Here is a 23,864-nt window from a genome sequence, read left to right as displayed (position 1 = left end):
TATTTAACTATATTTCTGTATTTAGCATTGCAATTTATCTGAACTACAACGTGTCACAGCATGACTATGCTAATTTGCGGCGATACAATGGCGGTGGGTTAATAGGCATGACTACAGTGTGTGTATGTGTGTGTTTGAGTGTGTGTATGTGTGTGTGTCTGCCCTTCTCTGTCGTTTGTCGCGCTGACTCACTGTTAGCCACTCAGCAGTCGAACCACGTCGGCCCCTTTAATGGAACGACATGATGATGCAATCTCTTTGCTACAGCACTAAAGTGATTACCTCTGCGCTCTCTCTCTCTCTCTCTCTCTCTCTCTCTCACTCTTTGTTTCTCACTCTGTCCCTCACTCTCTCTCTTTCACACACACATACACACACACACACACACACTAACACACAGACACAGACACACACACACACACACACACACACACACACACACACACACACACACACACACACACACACACAACATGTTAGCTTGTGTCCACAGACACACACACACACACTTTTCCCTGTCCGAACAGTTTCCCCCTCTTTCAAACGCTCATTCTATATAGGGGGTTTGGTAATAAAATACACGTTTCATCTGTGTAAATGGATCTGGTGGCAGGATTCGGATGTGTATTTCAGATATGTGTTTTTGGCGATGTGCCCGAAGACCGGGGGGGCTTTTTAAAGCATCTCCATTCATCTGTTGCTCACTGGGGCCAACGCCCGTATGCATCGCGCACGGTGCTCACAGGATGAGCATCGTGCTATAACTATAAATACAGTTCAGTTCTCTCTCTCTGTCCCTCTGTCTCTCTCTCTCTCTCTCTCTCTCTCTCTCGCTCTCTCTCTCTCACACACTCCCTGTCTCTCTCTCTTTGCGGGCACTGCTGTATTTCTTTCCCTTAGAAAACAGTGGGGTGGAAACTGCCTCAAACCTAGTATCTCCGACTGTCTCCCCCTATTTTCTCTCCTTCATTTGGTCTGTGGCTCTCTCTCTCTCTCTCTCTGTCTCACTCTGTCCTTTCTCTTGGAGTCTCCTGGGTTGTTTGGGCTCATGGGCTCGCTTGGGGGTGTAATGCGATGCTCTTAAGCAGGAGTAGCCCCCCCCCCCAAGTCCCATGAGTGATTTGATGTAAACCAGGGAGCGCTCACCCTACCCGCATAACTGGTGCGATCAAATGCTGCCCACCATGTTAGTGTTGACCTATTGTAGTCAAAATGAGGTATGCGTATGGGCGGGCCTGTGCGTGTTTGTGTGTGGATGTGTGTTTGTTGGTGGGTTAGTATGAATGCAGCCTTGAGCTCAGGGACTCTGCTCCCAATAATTGAATAATCAGATTCCTCAGACAGAGATAAAAGGCTTAGAGGTAATTACCACAGCCTGGTTTCAGCCTCCTCCTTGCCCAGGGTGTTGGTGTGTGTGTGTGTGTGTGTGTGTGTGTGTGTGTGTGTGTGTGTGTGTGTGTGTGTGTGTGTGTGTGTGTGTGTGTGTGTGTGTGTGTGTGTGTGTGTGTGTGCATGTGTACGCATGGGGGTGTGTGTGTGTGTGTGTGTGTGTGTGTGTGTGTATGTGTGCATGTGTACGTATGGGTGTGGGTGTGTGTGTGTGTGTGCAAGCATGTGTGTGTGTGATCTTGCAGGCAGGCAGGCATGTGCAGTGTGTGGGGATTGCATCCGACTGTTCACACTTGGCTGTGAGTGTTGTGAAATGTAATATGTACGCGTGTAATGTCCCAAAAAAGACATTTTGATCGTGCGTCATGAAAAACCTGCTCTTAGCGAGACACAGAGTGGGCAATCCCTGTGGCAGAGAGACGTGTGCAGAGAACACCGGAGAGTAGCGAAGGATCTGCTGCCGGCACAGCAACAGCTCTGAATATAAAGGGAAAAGTAAGCAGTGATGTGCGAGGGATAGAGAGGGAAGAAGGGAGCTTTTGTCCTTGGCTTGACACGTTCAAAGGCGGTTCAAATGCCTGCACATCAGGGATGCAGCGCTCGGGCAATACCAGTGTTGGAAAATACTGTCTGTGCCCTGAATACCTACGGCCCTATTGGTTTAATAGTGGGGCAGTGTGTGTGTGGTGTACTTGGTGTGCCCTATTATGCTTGTACTGGTAACAACATGACTCAATAAATAAGGGGAGTAAATTACTTGACATGGTGGATGATATGTGAGTGTGAGTGCGTGGCCGGGAACCTCTAGGAACATGAGCGTTGGTCAATAGCGGGTACAATCTTCGCCGTATGATGGATGAGAAGTGTGGATGTGTGTGCGTGAGTGATGTGTTTGTGTATCTATCACCTTGTGTGTGTCCCAATTAGTTTTGCTGTAACTAGAGCAGAGCAGGTAATTTGTCATACTGAAAGGTTCTCTATGATATCTTCCTCCTGACTGACTCCGGAATGGAAATAGCGCTGGGAGGAGAGGACAGAAGGACAGAACAAGAGAAGGAACTGTGATCAGGACAGGAAGAGACGGGGATAGAGAGAATGTGGGAGGGAGGGAAGATGGAGCGTGGATGCCAAATGCATCACTGGCTCACTGAGAGAGAGGGATAGAGAGAGAGGGAGGGAGAGAGAGAGCGTTAGAGCAAGAGAGAGAGAGCGGGCCAAGAAGACGATCACGCACCAAATGTTGTCATCAGTGGCTCCATATGAGGGGACGGGAAGTGTAAATTCATCACCGGTTCTGGACCCAGACACATGGGAGGGAGTGGATGGGGGAGAGAGAGTGAGGGTGGATGATAGAGAGAGGTTGGAGGAGAGAGAGGAGAGAGAGAAAGGGCTCATTATTACGGGAAAGAAATAGAGGGAGAGAGGGAGGGAACTGAGGAACCGACTACACAAAACAAGTGGAGGACTCGACTACACAAAAAATGGAATAAAAAGAGAACGAAAGAACAGGATAGGTAGAACCGTCATCACCAGCATGGCACTGGTAATGTCAGAGATATGAAAACACCAAGAGAGAGTAGAAAAACGTGACTTGTTTTTTTTGAGCGCGTGCTCGTGCGCAGTTCCCGCACACCGCGGCACACCTGTTCTAATTACCCCACCTGTTCCATCGGGCGAGGCGAGAGAGGGCTGCACCCTCCTGTCGGTGTGGCTCGCTCGGTCAGCCCTGCAGCACCGCGTGCTCCTGCACTGTGTCTGACCTTCCTTAGTCAGCAGGCGGGGCGGACTGCAGAAAGGAGGAAGGAGAAAGAGACACACGACAGAGAGAGAGAGAGAGGTATAGAGAGGGAGTGTCCACGGGAGCACAGAGGAGAAGAGAGAGAGAGGGAGGGCGAGCCTGCGTGAGAGAGAAAGAGAGAGAGAGAGACGTAGTGGATACGAGTAAGACGGAGCCGTTTCCACTGTTGGGTCTGTTTAGTCTAGTCCGAACAAACGCCGTCTCTGTCCTTGCTGTCAAGCAGATCAAGTCGTGTCTGGAGCAGTGGCCCCTATGCAGGCGAATGTCCCGCCAGAATTGAACACAGGTCGGCTTGGTTATTGGCTTTTGGATTGCGACCCACCCGTCCAAGATCCATCCTGAAGGTGGATCTTGTCATCTTTTGATCTTGTGATCGAAAAAACAAATCGTTAACTCCTACAGAAAAGGATTTTTCTCCGCTGGACATATTCCTTTATCATTTTGTCTTTTTTTTTAAGGTTTACTTCCCCCCAAACCACCACTTTTGAAAGCAGACTGGGAGAACTTGCAGGGATTTCCTTGCATACTCTCACATATGGAAGAGTCTGGGGGGAGGGGGGTGAGGACGGCGGGAGACGGGGTGAGGGCAGGGGAACGGGACCCCTCACAAAGGCTCTCTCCGTTCCGCATGCTCCGGATGCTCGAGGCTTGCAGAACCCCAGGGAACCGCATCGGTGAGTCCCTCCATACGCCCCCCCTCCCTCCCCACCCCCCCGCGTGTCCCGCAGAACCCAGGGACCCGTTCAGAGCCGCTGGGTGTCTCGATGTGTGAATATGTCATCAACAGACCCCCCGCTTTTAGGCGGTACCACACAGCTCTGTTAACACCGTCCGTCTCTGGGCGCACGCATGGTGGGGTCTGTCATTTTTTGAGCTCATTATAGAGAGTGGGGAGCGAACATCAAACATACGTCCCGCGGAAATACAGACACTAATTTATGCTAATTAGCGCCTGTATCAGAAAACCGCTGAACCCACAGTTCAGCGGTTTCTGATAGTGATGAATTGCTCCCGATACACTGTTTTCCGATAATATATGTATGCCTTTTATGATGGAAAGAGTCAAAATGCTCATGTGGCTGTGGGTTAATGAGCTAACCCCAAGGGGAGGCTACACAGATTGGTGGGTGGTTTGGCTTGTACTTTGTCCTGCTGCAGACTTGTCGTAGGCATGTTGGCATAACTCAATACAACCAATCTAATCGGATATTTCAAACTAATTCGAAAGTCAAACAAGGAACAAATGTCTTTATTTGATTATCATAAAGTAGGCCTTTTCATCTGGATAGGCCTTCTGTTGCCCAGGCATCAACCCAAGTCGGGTCACATGAATTTGCCTGTATTTGGTTACTGTGGGTTAAGTACAGCTGCGTCTTTGTTATATCTCTATCACTCTTGAATGGAAATCACTCTTCTTACTTCCTCATGGCCTCAACTGCATTTTAGCCCTTTTCAAGCCCACGACCCTGCAATGATTTCCTGCCGATAAGCCAAGTGATAGTAATTACAGGGATATTAAGGTAAGACTGCTCCCCTAACCTTAACTAGGCCAACCTGGCGGCTCCACAGACCCGTAGCAGCCCGTAACATCACCTGTCTGCAGGCACTGTGTCTGCTGCCGTAAATGAGGCAGACAGAACGTCAAGAGACCGTGAGGAACACGCACATTTGGAATGTGTGTGCTCGTAACCTTTGGCGTTTTTTTTTTATTGAATATTAGATTCTCCTTATTTATTTGTTATTATGCCAATAGAGTCTTGTACTGGTTTGTCCGTGAGCGTCGGCACCTAACCTTTTGGTGGGAAGAAACAACACGGATCAGGAGACACCGCCCCTGATGGGGACGCGGCCCTCGCCTCCTGGATGTTTACACGAAACACACAAGATCACGGCATCTTCGACCAGCGCAACGTAGCATGGCAGCACCAATGCATTCACAGACATGCTGCATTTTTGTGTGTGTGTGTTTGTGTGTGTGTGTGTGTGTGTGTGTGTGTGTGTGTGTGTGTGTGTGTGTGTGTGTGTGTGTTCTTTATGAATGCACACCAATATGTAGATGCTCTGGCTCGTCGTCCGGCCATCTTGGTTTCAGTTACGCCGGTAGCTAATGTTTCGACATTATTAATGGCTGATGGTTGATTCCTGATACGTATACCCACGACTTTGTTTTCCTCCTAAATTATTCTATCCACAAACCTGGGGATTAATTGCCACCTGCGGCAGTGGCATTCCCAGCATTTAAATAATTAAAGTAATTTCAGCAGATGGACATTAGCTAATGAGCATATGCTACACTGTCAACAGATATATGGAGATATCTGTTGGGCTTTTCACAGCAGCTGGAATTCTACCTCACGAGGACTGTCAATATTTTCATGTAAGAGTTTCAAATACTGAATTGGCGCATGATAGTTTTTTCGACCGAAAGGTCTACATCTATCCAGTAGTGAGGTGTTCATGGTCACATGGCACACAATAAAACACGTATGTCTTAGTAAGTATTTTGCAGTTAAAGGTTAATTTAGGGGCTATGACAGTGGTTCCCAACCTTGGGGTCCCCCTGAAGTGCATATTGGGGTCGTAGCAGATTGCTAGCCACGAGACCATCCTGATCACGTGTCACATTCTGTATCACTACAAAGATCAGTCTGGACCTCTAGCCGTCCTCCACGTCTTGCCTTGACTGACTGACAAACTCCTTCAGCCAGTCCACGTAGCAAACATGTGACGCACCCGCACATGTGGTTCAGTGGATACACGGGGAAAAGCTGAATGGCATAAACGTATTTGTGTAGTGAATACTAGTTGTTATTGAGTCTCGTTCTGCAATAATGGCGGCACTTATGGCTGTGTTTACTCTACTTATGATAACGTAACCGCTGGCTGCTTTGGGGCGACGACGTCAGTTTTTTCAAGCAGCAGCCTGTATTCCACATCATCATCACTATGACGCAGTCCCTCATTGGCCCGATTACAATGTCATTTCTGGAAATCGATCTGGGCAGCAAGAAGTTCAGACCGATCGGTGTAGTGACCCAAAATGTGAGGTCACGTGATAGCGATGGTCTCCAGGTTCGGAGATCGCTGACATAAGCAATAGATACGTCTGTGATGCATGTGATCAATTTTAGAAAGCGTTTTTATTTAAAAGGTCATGGTCCCTTCTATACGAACTGCCTGCCTAATGAGTCAATCACTTAGTGTGGAGTAGAGCGATGACATTACGTCCACCAAGACATGGATATTACCAGCAGATGTTGATTAGGTAAAAAAACACGTATCTGGAAGCAGATGCACTAAAGCGTCGCCAGCATTTTCAGAGATAGATACAGGGTCACGGGGCAGAAGAGGTAGGAAACCACTGGGCTAGGTCCTCACCAACCATCTCTCATATAAATCTATCATCTGCCATATAAATGTCAATGTGGAGGAAAAACTCTGATCAATATGGAATATTAATCGTTAATAGGTATTAAATTGAAATGAAAGGAAAATAGGTGAAACAAGGTTGAGAATACGGCCTCGTCCTCACAAACTAGTACGCAATGGCCGCACTCCAGCCGTGGTATTAAGACCAGCCTGCCTCCTTTGCAACCTCACCATTACCACCGAATAAAGGACAGGGACACACACACAGACCCACACACGCACACACCCAAGAATCAGCCTCAGGTTATGCTGTCCTACTCCACAGCTGCCAGACAGTGCAGCATAATAAATTGCCTGACAGTCCAGTCCTCCATTACTATCCCACAATCCCCGGCTTGGCTGAGGTGTCACATCCACTCAGGGGAACCGTTTTTCTTTCCCCTTCATTAGTTCTGCTCTCCCATTTCCCTATCCTCTTACCCGCCACCCTTTCTCCCCCCCTCCCCCACCCTCATGCTGTTTCAGGTGATAACAGAGGGCTAAGGGAGATGTTTCTAATGATAACAACAAGAGCACCCCTCTGGTCTTCAGCCTGGTGGTCCCATCTCTCTCTCTCTCTCTCTGTCTCTCTCTCTATCTCTATCTCTATCTCTATCTCTATCTCTCTCTCTCTCTCTCTCTCTCTCTCTCTCTATATATATATATATATATATATATATATATATATATATATATATATATATATATATATATATATATATATATATATATATATATCTCCCTCTCTCTCTCTGCAGAAGCTTCACAAATACTTGATACACACACACACACACACACACACACACACACAAACACACCGATACGCAAAGGAAATGACCTAGTCTTGACAGCTAGCTGTCATTACTAGACTAGTAAAGCCGAAGGCGAGAGACTTCACCCTTCCCCCGACAAACACAAGGAACCACACATTTGTACCCTGCAACGTAAACGCACATTCACAAACACACACTCGACCAAGCTCTCGCACACATATGGAGCAGGCAGCCCTGTCTCCAGCACTGTGACTCATTAATCAGATGGGTTCTTGGGGCCCGGAAGGGGGCGGAGGAGGTGGAGGAGGAGGAGGAGGAGGAGGAGGAGCAGGGGGAGTAGTATAGAGGGGGGAGGAGGGGGGGGGGGGGGGGGGGTAGAAGGAGAAGGAGGGGGGAGGAGGAGAGGAGGGCGATGGTGTAGCCACCATGTACTGGAAAGCTTCCGTTGCATGAAGGGTAAACATCGATCTCACCTCCTCCTCGTCTTACCGCTGGCCCTTTTCAAACACACCTGGCCGTCACCCCTGTGACACTTGCCGTAGTGACGGGTCTATGACCTGGAGGGCAGTGCGCTCCGCCGCAGCTTGTGAAGAGGAACAAGAGGAAGTTTAGGTCAGGCAGAATGCTATGTCCTCAGCCCAACCGGTCCAGGTGCGTTTTCAGCCTTGTGAAATAGATGCAGGTTGTGGTGAAAGCCTTGATTTCCTGCCTCTTGGCCAGTACAGGTGCAAGCTCCCAGAAGTGTTTCATTAAAAAGTGTGTTTGTGTGTGTGTGTGTGTGTGTGTGTGTGTGTGTGTGTGTGTTTCTATCGTAGGCATTGTCCATGAAAATGTGAAGATGGGGTCCGACGGGGAGAGCGACCAGGCATCCGGTACATCTTCTGATGAGGTCCAGAGTCCTGTGAGGGTCCGCATGCGGAACAACCACCACCGACGGATCTCCAATGAGGTACACCCCCCCCGGCCACACACACACACACACACACATATGCACAAGAGCGAGGCGTGAACCATTTCCTGCACATGGTCACACAGCTGCTCCTGCTTGATTGCACTGTGATATCCTGCAGATAATACCTTGGATTTGTGTGTTTCCTCCAGGTGTATGAACAATGTGTGTGTGTGTGTGTGTGTGTGTGTGTGTGTGTGTGTGTGTGTTTCATTCGGTTTATTAATATTGTGTGTGTCTATCTGGGAGTTTCATTCGTTGTATGAATAATGTGTGTGTAATGTGTATCTTTGTGTGTTTCCATTAGGTGTACTAATAAAGTGTGTGTCTAAGTTTTTGTGTTGCCAGTACATTTATTAATAGTGTGTGTGTGTGTGTGTGTGTGTGTGTGTGTATGTTTGTATGGTTCCTTTAGGTTTATTAATGTGTTTGGGTGTGTGTGTATGTTTGTGTTTCCACTATATGTATTAGTGTGGGTGTTAGTTAGTTAACTTCCCCAATGTTTATTAATAATGTGTGTGTGTGTCTCTTTGTGTGTTTCCACTAAGTGTATTAATTATGTGTGTGTGTTTGTGTTTGTGAATCAATTTAAAGGTTAATTAACAAAAGCTGGCAAAGAGATCTGTTTGTTTTGGTTCCATGTATTTCTTTGTGGCACCAAATGTCTATGTAGGTCAGAGTGTTCTTATTTGCATGAGTGTGTGTGGGTCTGTGTCTGTGACTGTGTATGTGTGTTTATAGGTGTGTGTGTGTGTGTGTGTGCGCGCGCACCAATGGTTTTATGAGTGTGCATGTGAATGGGCTTGGTGACGAGGACAGCAGTCTTTGCAGCGGAAATGCCTCTGGACAAACATGCTGCTGCCCTGCCTCACAGACGGTTCTTTGAACACTGGATTGCACTAGTGCATGTTGACCCCCCAGTCCCCATAACAGTAGGGCAGGGTGGGGGGCTGGGCTGGCAGTGGAGGACCCGAGCGACAGTGGCAGTCGTTATGAAAGGAATGTCGGAGTAATTATAATTGGGATTAGAAACGAAGAGAGCAATCCACAGAAAATGAGGCTACATTGCTGATGAGAGAGAGAGAGAGAGAGAGCGAGAGAGATAGAGAGAGGGATATTTAGGAAGAGAGACAGAGAGATTGTGAGATAAACAGAGCGAGAGGGATAGAGTGAGAGAGGGATAGAGAGAGAGAAGGATAGAGAGAAGGAGACAGTGAGAGCAAGAGAGAGACATCATATTGATGGGGTGAATGGAAAAACCGTTCATCCTCTCATCCATCCCTCTCCATTCTCTCCCTCCCCCATCTGCCTCTCCGTTCCCTCAGGAATAAGGACCCCCCCCCTCCCTGTATACCCTACCCTCAATGCCAGTCTATCCTCCCCCCTTCCCCTCCCTCGACACTCTCTTTCTCCCTCACTTGCTCTCTGTCTCTCTTCTGTCCCTCTCACACGTTCCTGTCAGTGTGCATGCAGTCATGTGCCCGGCCAGAGAGATGCATCGTGGGAAGAGTTTGTTTGTGTAAAGTAAATATGCATTTCAGGAGGACAATGAGGGACCTGCTAGAGCTGCTCTGTATTGTGAGTACAGGGTGCGTGTCTGTCTTTGTGTGTGTCAGTGTCTGTGTGTGTGTGTGTGTGTGTGTGTGTGTGTGAGTGTGTGTGTGTATATTGTCCATGCCATGTGAATGGGAGGATGCTTTTTTATCCATTAGGTTAAGAGCCTTTTGAACAAATGGGCTAGTGGGCAGAACATCAATGCACATCGTTGGATGTCATTGCTGTTGAGGTGCATTTATATTAGTCTGTTTCCACGCTGAAATGAGCTGTTGCTTGCGTTCTCTTTGTGTGCAACTTCAATTTGTTCACTCGTGTCCCTGGATTCTGAGACACATTTGTGCAATTAATGAGGTCATTGTTCAAAGGTCATTTGTGTGATTCTGTTTGTGTCCGTTGATATAATGTGACGTGTCTACAGACTGCGATGCCTCGGTTATTTGTCCCTTTTCCCTGCTGTTTTGTTTTAGCCGATGCAAGTGAGCCGATGGAATGTGTGAGCCCTTGAGGCGAAGGTGTGATGGCCCATATGCAGCACTGCGTGCGGTCGTGTTAGCCCATGAGATCACATGAAGTTAGCATGAAGCTGCTAAGGCTTTGAACTTTGAAACCTGCCTTTCCTTCCTCTCCTCCTCCTCACATGATAACACGTCCCAACCTCCCAGTGAGGAACAAACATCAAGGAATTAATAAATATGCTTCCTTATTCCTTTCTTGTAAACAAAGATACACACACGCACACACACAGACAGACACACACACAGACACATACACACACAAAGACACACACACACACACACATGGATTAACCTATATGCATACATCAAGTACACATGCTTGTCAGGGTGATGAGGCAGAGCCAGTCAGCCTCCGCTGCCATGACAACAGTGCGCGACTGGCACCATGCCCATGGCCATGTGCTGCTAGAGTAGCATGTCACAATGTTAACTTATGGGAATTGTAGTGTCAGTATGCTCACTGTCTTCTTCCTCTCCCCTCCGCCTCTCTCTGTGTGTTTCAGGACATAAACAAGCGCCTCTCTCTCCCAGCTGATATCCGGCTTCCAGAGGGATACCTGGAGAAGTTTGCGATGAATAGCCCGCCCTTCGATAAGCCCATGAGCCGCCGGCTACGCCGAGCCTCATTGGTTAGTGCCGTGCATGTGTCTGCTCTTGTACGCTTTTTGTATGCGTGTTTGTGTGTGTGTGTGCGTGTTTGTGTGTGCGTGTTTGTGTGTGTGTGTGTGTGAATGCAAGCGGGAGATGAATGTTAAAAAGAACAGCTGAGGAGCATGAGTCCTCTGTGTATGCACATGTTTTAAATAGACATGGGAATGTACACATGGGTGTGGGGGCTACATTTTAGCATTTCTTCTGATTATATAATTGGTGTACACAAATAGCCTGCCTCGTTATTATTTGAAACATATAGTATATGTGTGTGTGTGTTTGTCTGTGTGTGAGTGTTTATAGGAGTTGGTGTGTGTGTGTGTGTATGTGTGTGTGCCTGTATAGTGCGTGTGTGTGTCTGTGTTTGTGTGTGTGTGTGACTGTGTGTTTGTGTGTGTGTGTATGTGTAACACACAAGCCCAAGACTCTAAGCCCACGCTGGCCCAGTAGGAGGCTGATGAATTTTGTATTACGGATCCAGGACAAGTGCATTATGGGTATGAATCTCTGTGTGTCTGAGTACCGAATGCGTGCGTGTGTGAGTTTGTATATGCGTGTGTGTGTGTGTGTGTGTGTGTGTGTGTGCATGTGCGTGTTTGTGTGGTAGGCCGGTCAGAGAGTTTAAGGGGGAGAAATAGATCTTCATGAATATGCATGGTATTCTTTTATCGCCAAGTTGTAGGGCTCTTCACCGGCTTCTTTTCTTATATCAGCCCCGACTCCTATTCATACGCTCTTGTGTTTCTCCCCAACAATAGTTTGTGGGCGACCATCAGACATTATTGATATGGTAATATTGCTGTGTATCTCTCACAGCCTTTAAGGGAGGGAAACTCTTTCCGAGTTCAGACCAGGAGATCTGGTGGAGACGATGTCGTCAGTACTCATCACCGCCACCGTTGGCCGTCCTGTTTTGATAGTCAAATCACATGTCATAAACACTCCTTCCAAAGGTTAGGGAAATATTGTTTTTTTCTTTGTTCTTTCTCTCTATCCCTCTCGCTCCCTCTCTCTCTCACTCCCTCTCTCCCTTTCTCCCCCTCCCTCTCTCCCCCTCTCTCTCTCTCCCTCCCTCCCTCGCTCCCCCTCTCCCTCCCTCGCTCCCTTTCTCATCCTTGCTCCCTCTCCCTCTCTCCCTCTCGCCCTCTCTCTCCCTGCCTCCTTTCCTCCTCCCTCCCTCTTTCTGTCCCTTCCTCTCTCTCCCTCCCTCCCTCTCCCTCCCTCCCTCTCCCTCTCTCCCTCTCGCCCTCTCTCTCTCTCCCTCCCTCCCTCCTCTCCTCCTCCCTCCTTCTCTCTCCCTCTCTCTCCCTCCCTCCCTCTCCCTCTCTCCCTCTCGCCCTCTCTCTCTCCCTCCCTCCTCTCCTCCTCCCTCCCTCCCTCTGTCTCTCCCTCTTTCTCGCTCCCTCCCTCTCCCTCTCTCCCTCTCACCCTCTCTCTCTCCCTCTCTCCCTCTCGCCCTCTCTCTCTCCCTCTCTCCTCTCATCCTCCCTCCCTCTCTATGTCTCTCCCTCTCACTCTCTTTCCTAGGTCATTATAGTGATGCAGCTCTTGAGTGTGCTACAGCTCACCAGAGTGTGGTGGAGATGAAAAGAGAGGGTGTTTGGAGAGAGAAATGGGCGTGTGTGGTGGTGGTGACGGGGGAGGGGTGAAAGGCTGGATGGGAGGAGGAAGAGGAGGGACATCTTCACCCTGGCTCACATGGTTGAGTGCAGTAAACGAAGGGCTGACGTGGTACGGGATGTGTGTTAGGAACATGGCTGTGGTTCCAGGTGTGTGTGTGTGTGTGTGTGTGTGTGTGTGTTTGTGTGTGTGTGTGATGTAATATGTTATCTATAATTCACTAGCATTGACGGTCTGCTCAGGCTCATTGCACTCCAGGAGACCTGACATTAATGAGAAACAGAGAGAGAAAGACCTTTAGCAAATATTTAATTTATTATAACTTTTCTCAGTGAAGCTAATTCTGAGAGAGAGAGGGGGAGAGAGAGAGAGAGAAAGAGAGAGAGAAAAATAGAGGGAGAGAGGGAAATATACAGGAATTGGAGATGCAGAGAGAGAGAGCACGAGATGAAAGTGTAAGTGTGTGGGTGCACTTTAAGGACCTGAATGACAGCTGAGGTTGGTGTGAAGGTAGCAGAGGAGACAGAATCCAGAGAATGCAAAAGCAAAACATTAACATGCAGTCCGTGAGAGAGAGAGAGAGAGATACTAAGGAAAGAGAAAGTAGGCTGGCTAGGAGTGGGAGCAAGTGTTCGCTGAAGGAGCTCCAACAAGATAGCGACCAAACGAGGCCTCTGAAAAACACCCAGTCATCAACCCCACCACTCCGCTGCAGGCAGGGCCCCAGTAGAAAGAGAGGTTATGTTATAGATTGTGTCTATTAGAGTGTGTCATATCCATGGCTAGGCCCGCTATAGCCTTGCAGACATCCATTATCCACCCTAATGGTAGAGGCCGCTGCATAACGGTCCGTGTACAACAGTGCGTGTGCCGGTTTAAGACAGGCAGAGAGGCCCTTTTTCATTTTTAAGTGCTGCAAGTTAAGTCTCACAAGGCTGGAGTTTGATCGTTAGGGTAGGACACTCGTTATTTCAGCCCGAACAAGGTAACTTTCTTTATAAATTCTTGAGCCAGGTGTCCATACTATAGTACTCTTACGGACTAAAAGTTGTGGGCAGCTGGCCCCCTTGCGTGGTTTGTTCATCAAGTCAATCGATTTTCAATGTAATTCAGAAAAGATAATAATAGATACAGTTTGAGCCCCCTAGAGATCTGTCCTCATTTAAAACGGTGCATTTTGAACCTTCTGGAGTTCATTCCCAAGTAAAGTAAGTGAAATCGCCTATCTCTGCCCTCACTCTCCAGCCGGCCAATCGGCGATCAATTATTCACGCTGTTTCTATGAGAAGCGCTGTTGGTGTGGAGTGAAGCGATGGGCGGTGTCGGCTTACCTCGCCCCTGTTACGCAGCGATGACTTTCCCACCCAAACCCCGTTCGTTTGCGAAAGCGAAGCCGCCACTGTAAACCCTCACAATGGCGCGAGCGGCCTTTGAGTGGCATGTCATTGGACACGCCTCCCTCTGTTGTTTATATGTGAAAACGGCTGTGGAGTGTGTGATCAATGCAGCCGTGGGTCAATTGGTCGAGCTAATGCATCCTGCCCGGGGTGAACCCCTCGCACTGGGGCTATTGGCGGGTACTGGAAAAAGGGTTATTTATCGGTGTGATTGATGACACCACCACAGAGCGACTCCATGTGTTAATGACATGGCTGTCCTCTGCACCCTCCTTCAACGTGTCGCCCGTCCCCTTCAAGTCAAAGCTGCCCTTCTCCCCATCGTTACCCTCATTGTTCTCTTACTAATCCAGCCTTTCTTTCTCTCTCTCTCTCTCTCTCTCGCTCTCTCTCTCTCTCCCTCTCTCGCCCTTTCCCTCTTCTACCTCTACCTCTCTCATCCCTTGTCAAACAGAGCGCACAGCATGTGTCCACACACACACACACACAATCACACACTCACTCACACAGCTACACACACAGCTACACACACAGACACACACACAGAGACACACACAGACAGACAAACACTAAGCTACACACACAGACACACAGACAGACACACAGACAGACACAACAACACCAATGCTAGGTTTTGTTTTTGGCTGCAGTCCCCTAAAAACTAGGTTATTCTTCCCTCCATTGTGCTGCAGTGAGCTGAGTGCAGCAGTGGAAGTGGAGGGAACTAGTTGGCCTGAAAGCAAAGCCCCGGTCGGGCGGGAGGGCATAAACAGGGCTGCTGCAGAGAGAGCTAATGCACGCTATAAACAGCACGGAACATTAGGGCTCACCATATATCACATTTGTATCGACATTTTGTTGTGCTGCGATTCTTCACACAGTTATTACGAGGGGTAAATCATGGAAGTAGGAACAGGGGCCTCTTAGGAGACATGTTTTTTGGTGCGTGTTCATGTCGAATGAATGAGTGAACCATTAAACGTGAGGGAAGGATATTCAGTGAAACAGAAGGAAATACCAGAGTGGGTTTGTGTGATTGATAGGGTGGCAGTGCACTGAGCGTTCAGTACGCATGGGGCTGGAACATAGATCATATGTATTGAGACGACACGCCACATACAAACAAGTGAAAAGGCACTAGAGTGTCTGCATTATTTAGTCCATGCTTTGTACTCTGTGATGCCATTGGTTTTTATGAGGTGAGTCGTGATTGAATGCGTTCTGCACTGTTCAGATGTGTGGTCACACAAACACACACACACACACACACACACACACACACACACACACACACACACCAACACCAACACCAACACACACACACACACACACACACACACACACACAGCAACGCACAGATGCACACACACACATACATGCAGATACACACACACACACAGACAGACACAGTAGGACGCACACACAAACAAATGTAGGCACTGTTATTACTGTGCAGTTTGTGTATCTCATCGTGAGTCAATGTGACACAGTGAACACACACATGCACTCACACAATTGCCTGCACAAATGCACACACACATTGAAGCAAACACAGACATACTCACACACACACAAACAAACTGACAAACAACTGTAACACAAACACATAGATGGACACACACACATACACACAAACACACACACACACACACCCTCTTATTACTGACCAGTAGCTCATAATGGGTCAGTGTGTGGTTTATGGCAGGCATTTCACCATGCCTTTAAAAGGATCAAATGGCTCATTAGCTAAGTTGGTCACTGAAGATCCCCCTGCCTATCTTTCTCCAACACACACACACACACACACACACACACACACACACACACACACACACACACACACACACACACACACACACACACACACACACACACACACACACACACACACACACACACACACACACACACACACACACACACACACACACACACACAACCCCACGACCACCAGGGCCGGAGCAGGACTGAGACCGGGGAGCGATGAGAGAGAGAGGCAGGCAGCGCTGTGCGTGGAAGTAGTGTTTAAGTTTGAGGGACCCTTGCAGAGATGAGCGGATAAGTGGAAGGGAATCTTCACACTGAGTGGGAGGAATCCCGCCTGGCCCGTGGGCGTCACAGCTTGACGTAGCCTCACAACCATCCATTATTCATCCGCTATCATCAACTTTATAAACAGCTTAACAACCTTCAGGATTATCCCTAAAAAGACGCCGCTGGGCTTATATACAGCCGTGGGTTATGTCTTTATATCCATATTCATAACATATTTTATAATCCGTATTGTTTTGCCCGCATTGAGCGTGTGTGCCACAGCTTGGTCGTCTTAGTTACAGTGACATCCTGTGGAAGCGTGTGTAATTGATGGTGATGTCATCGAGCTGTGGCTGTGTGTGTGTGTGTGTGTGTGTGTGTGTTGTATGTGTGTGTGTGTGTGTGTGTGTTGTGTGTGTGTGTGTGTGTGTGTGTGTGTGTGTGTGTGTGTGTGTGTGTGCATGTGTTTGTGTGTGTATGCTTAGCATTATACCATTGGTGTTTGCTGTACTTGTATGCTTGATTTAATCAGCAAAGGGAGTCCGTAATGAGATTTCCCTCTCTGAGATTGTATTTTCTATACTACGAACCCATTCTAAAGTCTGGACATACTAGAAAGACAGCTAGGCCGCATCCAGCCAACCAGAAATGTAATTGCATTAGTCCAGATAAATGTACATTGTATTAACAATCTCTCCTCACTCATTTCCCTGCAGTCTGAAATAGGCTTTGGAAAACTGGAAACGTACATCAAACTGGACAAACTAGGAGAAGTAAGATTCGTCGCTTGTGCTGCAAATCCTTACCACTGAACTGATGCATACAGTTGTACTCACAAACATGTTGCTCTCTCTCTCTCTCTCTCTCTCTCTCTCTCTCTCTCTCTCTCTCTCTCTCTCTCTCTCTCTCTCTCTCTCTCTCTCTCCCTCTCCCTCCCTCTCTCTCTCAGGGGACCTACGCCACCGTGTTCAAAGGGCGGAGCAAGTTAACAGACAACCTGGTGGCGCTGAAAGAGATACGGTTGGAGCACGAGGAGGGGGCGCCCTGCACAGCCATCCGTGAAGGTACTGGGAATCGAGCTTGCGCCTCCCGCCGATGGAAGGGGAACTGACTGGCAATATGTCCATGATGTGATTGTTGTAAAGTACAAAACAGGAGACTAATGTGGCAGTTTTATTGAATATTTTACGACCAGCATGTGAAATAGAATTACATTTAGTTTGATATTGCTAATGTCCAAGTACACCATGTCATTATTCTGAAATAATTCATAGGTTATGATTTGAGTCTGACACAGTGTGACACAACATGCTGTCCCAGCTTTGTGTTAATCTCTTGCAGGCTTTATATGAGCTTTAGTGCAAATACTTGTGGTACGATTTGCTGAAATGGGTTGGAGATTTCAGAAATCTGCTGAAGTGCAACTGAATTAACAAATATTTGTATGTTAAATACCAGTTATAAACAGATCTATTTTTTGGTCAGAATGTTGCCATACGTTTCCTGTCAAGCTTTCTTTACCAACCTATAGATCAGGGCCAGGGATCTGGGATCTAGTTGAGCAGTTGAGAATTTTGGATGGGTTATTTGTGTGTGTACTTATACGTGTGTGTGCGACTACGTCGGGGTGTGTGTGAGAGGGAGTTCTTGCCTAACAGTGCCTTACCCCCGCTCTCTCTCCCCCCCACGCCCCCAGTGTCCCTGCTGAAGGATCTGAAGCACGCCAACATCGTCACCCTGCACGACATCATCCACACTGACAAGTGCCTGACGCTGGTGTTTGAGTACCTGGTGAGTGACTGGGGTGTCAGTAATGTCCCAGTGCATGTCCGTCTTGTCTGTTCTCGCATGTCTTCGGGCGGGGGGGGGGGAGTTGTTCAGTTCAAAGAGGCCCATTAAGAATAACTCAAGTCACCCTAACTTTTATTCCCCCTTTTATTTGTTGAGGTCCCTTTTTTGTTTTGGGTTCTTTTGAGACGAGTGTGTATGTACATGATATGTATTGTTTGTCTTTGTGTCTTTCCCCAGGAGAAGGATTTGAAACAGTACATGGATGACTGCGGAAGCATCATGAGTGTCCACAACGTCAAGGTAGGTCATTCCAGGATTTCTTAAAGTTAAGAGTTTGTTTAAGAACATCAAACATTTAAAGGCAGCTAAAACATACCTGGACATCTCTGTAGTCAAAGCTGATCTATTTTGATTTCAATAATGTTAGCAATAAAATAACATCTTATAACTGATATATTGTACAAATAAACAATGCTGGCCAGCCTCTACTTTTTTACAATAATTTGACTACCTAATCCCTGCACAGCCAGTAAGAGTGGACAGAACACTTGCGACCTTGAACACTGTTCACTCAGACATTCACTGACTGCTTTTCTAATGCGGGGTACCTTTTCAAATGTCTCGGAAATCAAAAAGAAAAACGAAACCCAAGATGTATTTCCTCCCCTCCTCTGTCCTCTCCTAGCTATTTCTCTTCCAGCTGCTGCGAGGTCTTGCCTACTGCCACAAGAGGAAAGTCCTCCACAGAGACCTCAAGCCTCAGAATCTGCTCATCAACGAAAAAGGGGAGCTCAAACTAGCTGACTTTGGTAAATTCCCCACCTTTGCACGCCATCGCACCATCCCACGTTGGAGTGTAAATAGGTCCAGTCTTTCACTGTTGTGTTTTTTTGGTCAAGGTTTGGCCAGGGCCAAGTCGGTCCCTACCAAGACGTACTCTAACGAAGTGGTGACATTATGGTACCGGCCCCCAGACGTGCTGCTAGGCTCCACTGAGTACTCTACACCCATTGACATGTGGTGGGTTACACACACACACACACACACACACACACACACACACACACACACACACACACAAGCACACACGCACGCACGCACGCACGCACACGCACACAGTCAAACACACACACCCACAAACATTCACACACATGTTCCCGCGTCTTGCCTGTAGCCGCTCTTTCATTCGTCCACGTCTAATGCACCCGCCCGGAGCTTCCCTTTATAGTACCCTTCTAATGAATTTATCCCGCTGTGCACACTTCTACACACAAATGTAGAGTTTAGCCCCAGCCCATCTCTTCCATTCCACAACAAGCTCTGCTTTGCCTTGGGATGCAGCTATACTTAATACTCTGGTTGCCAACAATCGCTGATAGGTCGGAGGTAGAGACATTTTTCAGTGTTGCTTTGCTACTCTGCTGGTCCCATGGGCCCTCGTGTGCCACCTTGCTTTGAAATGGGCATTCTTTTCCCTTGCCTCCGTCCATGTGTGTGTGTTTGTGTGTGGGTTGGTGTGAGTGGAAAACTGGTCCGGACTGGTTGCTAAGCCGAGCTGGAGGCTTGACAGATCATCGCATGACTCTCTGTGTGAGAGGGGGAGTGGAGCTCCACCCACACCGCATTAAACCCATGCCAATGGTGTTACATCACTGCTCTGGAGTAACATGTATTTACCATGGCAGAACAATGCGTCAACCCAGAATGAGATGGCTCATAGATTTCAGAAGATCACCCATGCCCAAGTAAATGCCATGTGAATTAGTTATTGACAGTGAGGATTTGAGAGGAGGACCTTGAACGCAAACATGAGCACCGACACAGCATTCACGTTTCAGTATCCACATCGCCCTATAAAAGCGGCATGCACAAACACCATCAAACTGGGTGGCGGTGGCTAGGAAGCAACAGTGGGTAGCTGGTTCCATCCCCGGCACCTCCTAGCCGAGTGAACGAGGTGTGCACCTGAGCCAGATGCCTTCCCCCCTGACTTTTCCCGAACGAGCTTGCATGGCACACACCTCCACACACCTGAGCGAGCGAGCGCGCGCGCGCGCGTGTGTGAGTGGGCGATCGCGAGGCTCGCATTGTGAAGCGCTCTTGAGTGGCCGCGGGTCGGAGAAGCGTCGTCGGTATAACGTGTGATTCACGGGGGTCAGAGGCTGCGCTGTGTGGCGGTCGAGTCCGGGTTCGCAGTGAATCAGGGCTCTGTGTTTCCTGTGCTCAGGGGCGTGGGCTGCATCTTCTACGAGATGGTCACAGGGCGGCCGCTGTTCCCCGGTTCCACAGTGGAGGACGAGCTGCACCTCATATTCCGCATCCTGGGTGAGCCACAGCGGTGCACTGAATGGGATGTCCCACGCACGTTAAGTGGGTCTCTGTGTGCGTGTGTTTGTGGGCGTTGAGTGATCTCAGGGTTTTTCTTGGCTCCCAGGTACGCCCACGGAGGAGACCTGGCCCGGCTGCACCAACAGCCAAGAGTTCAAGACCTACAACTTCCCCAAGTACAACGCGGAGCCCTTGGTCAACCACGCACCCAGGTGTGTGTGTGTGTGTGTGTGTGTGTGTGTGTGTCTGTGTGTGCAGGTATGTCTGCGTATGTGACATGCATGCACCTGTATATATTGGAACTGAACAGCCGGAGAGACTATGACGACAGGAAATACAGGATTGATTTTCAATAAGAGCTGAAGCATATCCGCAATCATTTAGATGGGCTGGAACATTACACCATTTTATAGAGCCTGGATCGAGCATTAGACTCTCCTGAAATCCAATTCTCTGTCTCTCTCTCTCTTACTCTCCATCTTATCCCATCTCTCTCTCTCTGGCTCTCTCGCCATATCTTTCTCACCCTCCTCTCTCAATCTCTCTCTCTCTCTCTCTCTCTCTCTCTCTCTCTCTCTCTCTCTCTCTCTCTCTCTCTCTCCTCTCTGTGACTCTCTCGCTTGCCCCCCATCTCGCTCGCTTGATCTTGCTCTCTGTCTCTCTCTTGCTTTCTCTCTGGCTCTCTCTGGCTCTCTCTGGCTCTCTCTCTCTCTCTCTCTCTCTCTCTCTCTCTCTCTCTTTCTCTTTGCCTCTCTCTCACTCTCTGTTGTCTCTCTGTTATTTGCATTGTATTCGTCTAATCCACTCCCTTTATCCTTAACTCTCCTTTCTTACAGGATAGACAGTGATGGCCATGATTTGCTCTCCAAACTCCTGCAGGTACGACACAACAGCACAGATGAGCAGAGAATAATGAATAATGCATTCATATTTCATATTCCTATTCAGACATTGTGTAACCTCGCTGGTACCTTTTTTGTTTGTCTGTTTTGTCTGTCGCTGTCGGTCCAGTTTGAGGCCAAGAAGCGTATTTCAGCAGAAGATGCCCTCCGGGTGCCTTACTTCAAGAGTCTGGGAGAGCAGGTTCAGTCACTAGTTGATAGTGAGTACACAGTGCTTATGCAGACACGCTCCCTCACCCACAGGCACATACATAAACACAAACACACATAAACATGCACACGTATCTATTAATCATCTGTATTTCTTCCTCGCACCCACATATTCATTGTATGGTTCACTGTCCAAATGGCAATTAATACCATTTGGGTTCTGATTCTAATCTCTTGTGTTTCAGCTGCCTCACTCTTCTCAATAAAAGAAATTCAGCTCCATAAAGACCCAGGCAAGAGGTCTGCTGTTTACCCAGAATCAGGTGAGCGTTCAGGAACAACGACTTGGAGATTTAAACACTGTCTGTAACAGGATACACTCACTCTCTGTTCTTTTTGGCTCTCTCTGTCTGGCCATCACACGTTAAACCCCATCATAGCTGTAGGGGGTTTTGCTTGCAGACTCGTCATAGTCTGGAGGCACTCTTCATCTTCAAAGGGTGAACAGGAAGAAAGTGGAGAAAGAAAGGGCTCATATCTATAATTCATGTAATGATGTTAGGCACAGAGTGAATTATGACTTTCTGCCGCAATGGGCCGGAAGTTCGATCTCTGGAGGCAGAAAGGCAGTCCGTCGAGTGAGCAATGCACAAGTTTTGAACTTGTGCAGGTCAAAACTGCATTGTTAGAACATGTTTGCCGAATAAACCCAACTAGGTGAGCGTGGTCACACACACACACTGTTTTCCAGTAAATCACAGACCCACTCAAATCCCAAATCGACCTCACCATGAGCTCCCAACCCTCGAACACGACATGATTAGACGCAATGCTATGATGCATGGTTATTTGTGCGATATCGTGCAGAGGAGGAGAAAGAACAAAGCTTTTGATTGTGAACACCCACCTGGTAATGTACGAAAGGGAAACTTTGCCAAGTGCTATTCTACTTGTTTGGCACCATTCCGTACAATTATTCTCCACGTGTTCGTACATTCTGAAGAGGTGTTTGTCTCATGCCAGCCGGGCAAATGTTCATGTACAGGTCATACTCACTGTGCATTCTCAACTTCCTCGTCTCAGATTATTTATCTGTACCACTTAGTGTGTGTTTGTCTCTTCTTCTCTGTCATCTTTCAACTGTCTTTATCCCCCCAAATCCTTTCTATTTCTCTTCTCTGACGTCATCTCTACAACACATTGAACCCCAACCCCTCCAATTCCTCCATAACCCGCCCCCTTCCCCCATCCCCCCTCCAAAAAAAGCAATGGCACATAAGATAGGCTCCGCCCCCTCGCAGTACTTCCAGCGAGAAGCAGCCAATCCCAGGGCTCAGAGTCAGGCTCTCGCCTCCCCTTCCACAGGCTGATTGGCCAGAGTCCATCTGGTAAATACGCTCTCTTCATTCTCTACCCGATTCCACCTCTCCTGTTTCTACTTCTCCTCCTCCTTCCTGCTGTCTTGTTTCTTCTCATTGCCTGTATGTGCACTTGTCTTTATTCGTTTATTCTTTTCTAATGTGCATTCCTCACATCTAACTCCTCCCCACACTGCCAGAGTAAACATCACCCTATTAACGTACCCCCCCGCGCCCCCACATCCGCCTCCCCCGGTAATGTTGGCCTTCATTCCTTTTTTGTTATGTTATGGCTCGTGGGAATAATCCCATTCAACTGCATTGTACAGTTTGTTTTTGTTCGACTGTCCCCCATGTCTGTCGTGTTGTTGTTGTTATTTTTTGCTGTGCATCCACAACCCTTTGTCTCGGTTCTCACTAGCTTAAATTTTAGTTTCTCTCAGCAAACCAGTTTTTTTTTTCCTTTACTAAGGTATGAAAGGCGGCTAACACCTTTCCCAGGAAAACAACATAGTGCTCTTCATTAGAAATGGACTGGGGATTCTGATTGTTTTTCTGTTATCTGCAGTCCTGTTCAGGTTTCTCCAGCGGGAGTTGTAACCGTTATGTTGAGTCTGTAAGTGTGCGTCCACTTTTGGTGTGATGCTGTGTGTGTTTGTGTGTGTTTTTCATTTGTTTAATTTTTATGAGTGGTGTTGCTGCTGACTAGTTTTGAGTGTTACAGGTTCCGGTAAGTATATTCCAGGGATGTTTTGGGTGAGGAATATCATTTGGGGCGTGGTTGCATGATGTGATGTACTGTATTTCTATGCTAATTGCGGTGTTTTTGTGTTGTTTGCCTTGAGTAAATCAGTGTGTAGGGGTGTTTCTGGGTCATTCTTAACTTTACCAATTATTAGCGTCATTTGAATTAAACATTTTTTCCTTTTTAACTATTTTTTCCTCTCTGTCCTACCATCCCCTTTACTCTCTCTCTCTCTCTCTCTCTCTCTGTCTCTCTCTCTCTGTCTCTGTCTGTCTCTGTCTCTCTCTCTCTCTGTCTCTCTCTCTCTCTCTCTCTGTCTCTCTCTCTCTGTCTTTCTCTCTCTCTCTCTCTCTGTCTCTCTCTCTCTCTCTCTGTCTCTCTCTCTCTCTCTCTGTCTCTCTCTCTCTCTCTCTGTCTCTGTCTCTGTCTCTCTCTCTCTCTCTCTCTCTCTCTCTCTCTCTCTCTCTCTCTCTCTCTCTCTCTCTCTCTGTCTCTCTCT

At 47.9% G+C, this 23,864-nt stretch overlaps 1 protein-coding gene across 7 annotated transcripts in view; it reads left to right on the top strand.

Annotated features, from left to right (window-relative positions):
- LOC307079230 (cyclin-dependent kinase 16-like) overlaps positions 1-23,864 on the top strand; it is a 38,526-nt gene that overhangs the window by 11,534 nt on the left and 3,128 nt on the right. For 2 of the 7 annotated variants that reach the window (XM_079741408.1, XM_079741410.1), the window contains exons 3-15: positions 8,184-8,317; positions 10,893-11,018; positions 16,808-16,864; positions 17,041-17,155; positions 17,788-17,882; positions 18,120-18,182; positions 18,568-18,691; positions 18,782-18,902; positions 20,110-20,207; positions 20,317-20,422; positions 21,047-21,089; positions 21,222-21,312; positions 21,508-23,855. In XM_079741408.1, coding sequence (XP_079597534.1) covers positions 8,184-8,317; positions 10,893-11,018; positions 16,808-16,864; positions 17,041-17,155; positions 17,788-17,882; positions 18,120-18,182; positions 18,568-18,691; positions 18,782-18,902; positions 20,110-20,207; positions 20,317-20,422; positions 21,047-21,089; positions 21,222-21,312; positions 21,508-21,632 — 1,298 coding nt within the window. In that variant the 3' untranslated portion in view covers positions 21,633-23,855. Of the gene's footprint in view, positions 1-3,280; positions 3,862-8,183; positions 8,318-10,892; positions 11,019-16,807; positions 16,865-17,040; positions 17,156-17,787; positions 17,883-18,119; positions 18,183-18,567; positions 18,692-18,781; positions 18,903-20,109; positions 20,208-20,316; positions 20,423-21,046; positions 21,090-21,221; positions 21,313-21,507; positions 23,856-23,864 lie in introns of those variants that run through there. The other 5 variants (XM_079741411.1, XM_079741407.1, XM_079741412.1 and 2 more) reach the window with 5 other exon arrangements.

Source organism: Pollachius pollachius (assembly GCF_949987615.1).
Source record: "Pollachius pollachius genome assembly, chromosome: 8".
Lineage (NCBI taxonomy): Eukaryota > Metazoa > Chordata > Actinopteri > Gadiformes > Gadidae > Pollachius > Pollachius pollachius.
The sequence above is the reverse complement of the archived record's forward strand: the minus strand, read 5'-3'. Positions and strand labels throughout refer to the sequence as shown.